General features: G+C 31.5%; 1 protein-coding gene across 1 annotated transcript in view; it reads left to right on the forward strand.

The window, feature by feature from the left end:
• The first annotated feature begins 792 nt into the window (after positions 1-792).
• The window catches only part of LOC111085381 (nephrin-like), an 83,250-nt gene continuing 75,794 nt past the window's right edge, over positions 793-8,248 (forward strand). The window contains exons 1-3 of the mRNA XM_022383672.1: positions 793-831; positions 1,503-1,553; positions 3,801-4,136. Coding sequence (XP_022239380.1) covers positions 4,031-4,136 — 106 coding nt within the window. The 5' untranslated portion in view covers positions 793-831; positions 1,503-1,553; positions 3,801-4,030. The remainder of the gene's footprint in view (positions 832-1,502; positions 1,554-3,800; positions 4,137-8,248) is intronic.

The following is an 8,248-nucleotide window of genomic DNA, read 5'->3' on the forward strand; positions in this document are numbered from 1 at the left end:
TTGGAGCTGATGTATTTTAAATTACTTTAAAACATGAAGATCTAATTAGTGTAGTTAATCTCAGAAAACTAAACATTATTAAACGTTTAACTGTAAAAAAAATGACGTGAAAGGTGGAATTTAGAACAGAACCATGTTATATTATTAGCTTATTTAAAGTAATTTGTAAGCATAACATTAACATAAAATTAACATTAATTAAAAGTACGGTTCTCTTTTTGTCATTTGTCACTTGTAACATTTTTTCATATTTCAAATTCTGTGCAATGCACATAAGAACGAATAAATCAAATAAAACCTTTGTAAGTTACGTAAATCATATATCTCACGAACGTGCTCAATTATCATCTCTCTCTCTTAGGAATTTTGTTTCTTTTCTGAGATTATTTTTTGTTTAGTACGTGTTCCAGTTGATATTTGAATGCGAAAATGCATTTTTATTGTCAGTTTCAAGATTATCTGCTTGTTTTGTTTATATTCATTTCCATTTGAAACATTTTTTTTCTAGGATCTTAGTTTTTCTTGACATGCACTACTTACTTCAGATTGGCATGTTTTGTTAGTTAAACACAATTGAATTTATTAAGTTTTCCAAGAACTGCAAAAAAAAAGTAAATATAAGTGTAATGACATTAACATTGTTTCGTTTGATATTTTATTAAAAAGAATTTCTCACTAACCAATAATTTAGAAACTGCATATTTTTGACTTCCAAGTGATGGAACAGATTTAACTGTACAGCATTCCGAAACTTAGACACAATCTACTAACATCCCATTTGCAAATCAGGAAGACATGTTTGGTGGGTTGATTCGGAAAGAAAGCTTTTCGGTACGTTCTCTCTTTTTTATTTTTTTACATTCTGAATAGAGATTTGAGCTCCTTGCGATATTTGGAATCTGAATTGCCCACCAGTGTAGCCGAATTCGTAATAGTCTCTAGGATATAAGTATAATCTATACCTCCATACAAAAACACGGTAGGGGTCGTACGTGTTAAACAATACAAGATATGGTTCCTCAGCTCTATAAAGCTGTTTTATCCGCGGGTTTGGTGATTTCTGCCGATAGAGATGGCCGAGGAAGATTTAGTGACGCTTACTTGCCGCTAAGTGCGGTACCTGCCTGATCATGAACACTTCTACTTCTATTTTGTGCAAGAAGATCACTGTCTGGCAAAACCTAAAACTCCGCATCTTCGTGACTGAACACTGTTTAGACGTGAGTTTTTTCAGAAATAAAATTTAGTTGTTGAGGTTAACAGATCGAGCTCTTTATCTGAGTGTATTTCCTTGGTTCTAACTTTGATACCGGAACTGTGACACCCTCCATAGCCCTCCCAATCCCCCTAATTCGGTGGCATTGACTCGCAGACTGGGTGTTAAAACAATAGCGGTTAAGTTTCTGTTTAATTTTAATTTAGTTTTGGCCCTTTTTTGGTTACACGCAGTGCTTTTATGTAAGATAAAAAAAAATAGGTAAGAGCTACTGTTTTTGTTACAGGTAACCCAGGTATTGAACTAAAAACTGTCAGAGATCCAGATGTCGTCGTTCGTAAGTTGTATTTCTAATCTTTTTCTGAGTAAATATACATCCATATGTATACGTTTTATGTACAGTACAGTTATCAATTTATAACTTTCTACCTATGATTGAAATAGACAACCAATTGTTTAAAGAAATCGTTATTAGATGTTTCAGAAAGATACTTTTAGAGTTACACTAAAATGTACGTTTTTTTTTTATTTACGAAACTAACTGAGTTTCTAAATAAAGGTTTTAATACAGCTAGACATATCAGTAAATCATTTCTAGGTGGGTTAGGCCGTCACTAAATGGTCGGAAACTACCTAATTTTGTACAAACCGTTACATTATGATATTTTATATTTATGGTGAATCAACTTCAGAAGTAACAAGCTATTAAATATTAAACGTATCTATAAATAAACTAACTTAAGGATATTAAATTAGCCACATCTTTACCTTATTATTATTTTTCTCGTGGCTACACGATATACTGAGAATCTTAAAACTTAATGTAGGCATTGTATAAAATAGTAGACTGTCCTCGAAAAGCAGAGGAAACAATTATATCTTCATAATTATAAGAAGGTACGTTTTTATATTTATTTCATTTCAGTTTCTCAAATGAGTTGGTGGGCCAGCAGAGGGTTACGCCCTTTCTTCGGCCAAGTGAATGAACTTTTAAAAGGAGGAAAATATGTAAAAAGTGTGGTTAAGAGATGAATCACAGAAACTTGACAGTGACTCATAGATAATATCATATTTAGAATATGAAAATATGTCATACAATACCAGGGAGGGATGATATAACCATTTTAAATATAATGTTATATCATTGCGTTGGATAATATAAAAAAATTCAAATTAATCATTGGTGGGGCACCATTATCAGAGTAAGTTACAGGAAGAGACATCAAGTACATATTTAGGAAGTGATCAAGTTAAAGAAGTAGTTTCTTTAGAGGATGAACCTACTTGCTGCTCAATTAATCAATAATGACATTTGGGTGTTAAAACCTTGAGTTACATATAGTATACAAAGCTGAAAAAGATGTTTGATAAGTGGGAAGGTGATACGATCATAAAGTTTACTAGTAGACCTAGGTAGCTTGATTGAAAGACTTAAGGAATAGTATAATAGTAGACCTAGGGAGCTTGATTGAAAGACTTAAGGAATAGTATAATAGTAGACCTAGGTAGCTTGATTAAAAGATTTAAGGAATAGTATAATAGTAGACCTAGGTAGCTTGATTGAAAGACTTAAGGAATAGTATAATAGCAGATCTAGGTAGCTTGATTGAAAGGCTTAAGGAATAGTATAATAGTAGACCTAGGTAGCTTAATTGAAAGACTTAAGGAATAGTATAATAGTAGACCTAGGTAGCTTAATTAAAAGACTTAAGGAATAGTATAGTAGTAGACCTAGAGAGCTTGATTGAAAGACTTAAGGAATAGTATAACGCTCCAGGTTCTGTTGAAGATCATAAAAGGAAGAAGAGGTTGAAATCCAGGAAGTGTAACCATAGGTGAGACAAGGGCAGATGACAGTTTGGGACGAATAAAGTGAAATAGGTAGATTTATCTCTTAGGTTGATCCTGATCAGCTTTATAGAATGTGAAGGCTCTGTGAAACCTTGTAATAAAGTATAGATAAATTAGCTTTCCAGTTCAAGTGCCTATCAGAGGTAACGCCAAGGTATTTAACAGCAGAAGAAAAATGCACGGAAATGTGATTGATATTATCATTAAAAATGTTGAGGTTAAGCATGGTCGAATTTTCTCTAGAATGAGACGAAATAGCATCGCTTTAGTCTTGGTGGCATTGATGATTAGACATCACTGACGGCATCAGGTAAGAAATTAATTGATGTCGTGCTGTAGAGACTTGTTTTTAGTGATCATCGTTGGGCAGGACAAAACAAAGCCGATTTACATTAATATTTAACGGTCGCGGAATAGCTGCCACATACATTATGGAAGCAAGTGATGGGAGTATCGATTTTTGTTGAATTCCCGCTAATTTATTAAATAGGCTACAAAGAATGTTTTTCAGAACAAACACCTCATCGTGAAGGGACTTTATTAGTAGAGTTACTTTGATTTTAACCTAAACAACAGATACAATCATGTTTAATAATATTTCTTCGCTAATTGTTTTGCATGCTTTCACACACAAATGGTTTTAACATTTATTATTTCCACACGATTTTAATTTCAATTGTTTTGATTGTTTGATTTTTTTGTAAGATACTCCTATTTTATTTTCTCATTGTAGCTCCTCCAGTGTTGAACGTTCTAGTTGGTGGCCGTGCTCAACTTCCTTGCAATATTACGCCACCTACCAGTGAAGATTCCGTGTCACTAATACTGTGGTATCGATCAGACATCAACACCCCCATATTTACGGTGGATTGCAGAAACGGGCCGTTGGAAAATGCGCAGCATTTCTCATCAGATTTTCTTGGTAAAAGAGCTCATTTCGACCTACGTACAAAGCCAGCACTAATGACAATAGAGCCAATCGAAGCTGATGATGCAGGGCGGTACCGTTGTAGAGTGGACTATCGTTGGGGAAGGACACTCAACAACAACATGATATTACATGTCGTGGGTAGGTGGGCCGTTGGAAACATAGGAAAACTGTAATGATTTCCGTTCAGAACTTTGAACTGATGTTAAGTGTGAATTTTGTTACACAAACATTTTATAGGTGACAGTTATGTCCTGTAAATTTTATATAGGCGATTCCTCAGCTCAACAACTCAGAACAAAGCAAATTTTTACTGGTAATTGTTACTGATAACCTAATGCATAGTTATAAATAATAAGAAAACAAACAGTTTGACGATAGTCATGCTGCAACCAAAAATATTACTGTTTGAGTATTGTTTTTGCGATTATTAATTATGTATGCGCTTTTATATCCTATACTATTAATGGTATTTCAATTAACTTGAATGTAGAAGGTAAACAACTTTGCTTAATATGGATAAAATTGCATTGAAAGAGATAAAAATCTACAGTTTATCTTAAACAGTTCCTCCAAAGGATGTAGTAATCTTGGACGAAATGCATCAGCCGCTTTACAGGTTAATAGGACCTTATGACGAGGATTCGACATTACGGCTCAAATGTATAGCTAAGGGTGGTAAGTCTAAATGAATGTAATTTGTGAATTTCGTTATTAGTGGTTTATATCTTATGTCATAAATCAATTGCAATGTAAACGAAAAGCAAATTTAAAATCATGTATATAAATCGGTAATAAGTGACACAATTCCAACTCTTTCACCACGATTTCGATGTGTACTTTAAAAGCCACGGTCTTTCAGAATAAAAAGAAAAACGTTAGCCTTATCCACAAATAGATATGTTAGAGTCTTGCTTTGGATAATATGTTCTCAGCAAGAAAATTTTAAAAACGATTTAAAAACGCAGACATTGCAATACACATTATGGAAAAGTAGTCGATATTGAATAAAATGTTGAAATTGTTCCACTGCTTTCTTGCTTCTAAAAAAAAACTGGGACATCTAAACTATGTAAGTTATTAAGGCTTTTTCATTAGACATTAAAGGAATTCCGTTTACTTTATTAATTTAGTAAATTTCCTTCAGTCTTTTGCCTTTGAACATATGTCTGAACTTTCAAGAAGGCTGCTCCTTATATGACAGTATTGTAAGCCTTATGGACTAATTTGTCTTTAAGACCTAATATATTAGGTTGTGGAATTATTAGAAAGTGTTATTTTAATATTATACAGAACCAACTCTCAACGTGTGAAAAATATAGTAGATATTGAATAGTGAAACATTTTGTTTAATAATAAAAGTAGCTAGAAAACTTATAAATGTACCTTATAAAAATTAGAGAATTTTATGTAGTTATTTATATTTTGCAGGAGGATATAGCGCCATTATATATATGATTAATAAGTAATATTGGATGAAATGTAGTTATACGATATTCATTGCCTTAGAGTAATTATATTTGCAGTATTTGTATTTTTTTCAGATTACAAAAAACGTGGTGAAAAAAAAAACGCTAAATAAAACTTCTTTAACTGACTTTTAGCTTTCTTCGTTTTTTCAGCTTAACCAGTTCTTCTTATTGAAAGGCTTAGCGATTAGTCTGTGCATATATGGGCTTAATAATATACAAACATAATGAAAAGTTGTCTTCATGTTTCTTGCCCATATGTTGTTGTGGAAGTGTGTCCGTGTTCAAAAGTAAGCAGTCAAGTTTATTTGGTGTAACACAGGTTACTATGCTGTGTTGCTTATTAAGTATGCAAGTGCGCTACGTATTATAAGATTTAAGAAGGTCTATAAAAAACTTATATATTAACCAGCAATTGTTATGTAATATATATTATTCCTTTTACAATTATACTCATAGCTTATATAAATAAGTAGAAGCTAGTTTTATTTTAGTACATTTTATTTATTTAATGTTGACTAAAGAAATAGGCCAGATTTCTCCTGGTGGTAAGGAATCCGATCCTTGTATCGGAAAGTCTCGAGTACGATGAGTTTTCTTTTTTTTTTGCATCTGTTTGTGTTTTGTTTGTTTCATCGCAAAACCAGACAATGAGCTCTCTACGCTCTGTACACCGTGGGGAATCGAACTTATCGAAATTATTTTGAGGGATGACATGCATAATTAATATTAAAACATCAAACGTTGTATAAAACATATAATATGGCTGGTCTTTTAGATTTATGTTTCAATAGTTTTTTTTATTTCTGCCACAGTAATTACCAATAATGATAAGAATTTGTAGGATTGTAGCATGCACAGAAAGTAAAAACAATCTTGAAATGTGTCTGCTAAACGGTTTTGTATTTTTATTGTTTATTAATTCTATTGAGATATAGAAAGATGAAAAACAACAAGAAGCAGTATTGAATTTATTAATGAAGAATTAACTCTAACAGTAGACTTCCCTGTTCTTGAAAAGTACTAACATTACCCGTAGGAATCTAAAGGTTGATGTGTAATGCTCACATTTCGTTTCCAACGTATGTTTTGTGAAGTTTTTATTTTTTTTAAATAATCTGAAAGAAACACATTAACTATTAATAACTTGCAAGTATACGGTACTTAAAATATTCAGTTTATGGGAATAGAGTTTTCCGTACACTATTTCCGGTGGTTATACAGAAAAGAAAAACAAATAAATATATATGTATAATGGCTGGAGACGGCTTGAATGGGTAATGAAGAAAAACTTTAATATAAGTTTAACATAACAGCAAATGTACAACGTTTCGACAAGGTTTTGTCATCATCAGGTACTTATATTAAAGTTTTTCTTCATTACCCGTTCAAGCCGTCTCCAGCCATTATTAGTCTCAAAGTGGGTTCCTCGTCATAGAATTTGAAATATATATGTATATACTTGCGAAAAAAACAACAAGTTTCTTTAGACAGTTATATTTTCTAAACTTTTTTGTAACTTTTCCATGTCATGCTTCTTTTTTTTGTTTTGGATTAAAATTCCAATCTTTACAAAAACTAACTGAAAAAGAGCATTTATAAATATTAATATTTATGTCCAAACACCAGTTTTTTTTTAAAAATTGCTTTTTCATTTAACATAAATTAAAAATATATATAATATTTTGGATTAGAAAATGTCTTATAATAATGATGATAATATTCAACCCTGGACATCATCGCCCTAACAACATATGTATTTATATTAAACCGTTAACATTTATTTTTTTTTGCAATAAATATGTTTTCAAGAAAAGAATATCTGATTTTGTTTATGATTCATTAAGTTTCTTTTATGTATTCATTTTTGAAAAGAACAACTACGTTTCTTATCAGCGATATGTTTTAAACATGTATGTCTTTGTTTTTACTTTGTAAGTTTTCCAGTCACGTTATTCTTGGTTTATTCTTTCGCTTTACAATTAACAATACAGTAATATTTACTTTAATCTTATTTAAGGTAAATTGATTAATTTTTAAACAGTCTTCATTTTGTCATTGTTCTCATCCAGAGGTTCTTGTTTTTTATGTCGATGAAACAATATGTTTGTGTGTTTTTAGTAGTGATAGAACACAATAAATGTTGTGGAGATGATAACATTAATACGATAAATATTATCAAATTGATGATTTTGTCTTTAAAATTAATAGTAAAAACGTAGATACATGTGTAAAACTAACATTATTTGAAACTAGGGTTTTTAAATCAGCATTTCTTGTTTCTTTTATAATCTTTCATTTGATATTAGTGCATTAATATTAACTGTTGCTCAGACAAAGCTGCCTACTAGGATAAAAACTAAAACTAAAAAAATGAATTCGGTAATTAATTAAATATACTTAAGTATACTTTTTTTAAGAAACAAAGATTTTGGACATTTAGTACGTATTTTGTTAAAGCTTTTGTACTCCCTAACCAGAATAGCAGTGAAGAAAACTTCGGTTGAGAAGTCGAAAGCTTTAAAAAATACGTAATGAATGCCCAACATCTCCCCCCCCCCCCTCGCAGCGGCATGTCTGCGGATATACAAAGCTAGAAATTGGTTTTCGATACCCGGGGTGGGCAGAGCACAGAAAGCCCATTGTGTAGCTTTGTGCTTAACTACAAACAGCCAAACAAACCCAATATCTTTGCTTATTAAACAAATGTTTCTTACTTTTTTAATTATAGACATAAGAACGTATTGTTTTGTCAATTGAACACTTGCTGTTAAAAATGTTTTC

This window comes from Limulus polyphemus, unplaced genomic scaffold, assembly GCF_000517525.1.
Source record: "Limulus polyphemus unplaced genomic scaffold, Limulus_polyphemus-2.1.2 Scaffold359, whole genome shotgun sequence".
In the NCBI taxonomy this organism is placed as follows: domain Eukaryota; kingdom Metazoa; phylum Arthropoda; class Merostomata; order Xiphosura; family Limulidae; genus Limulus; species Limulus polyphemus.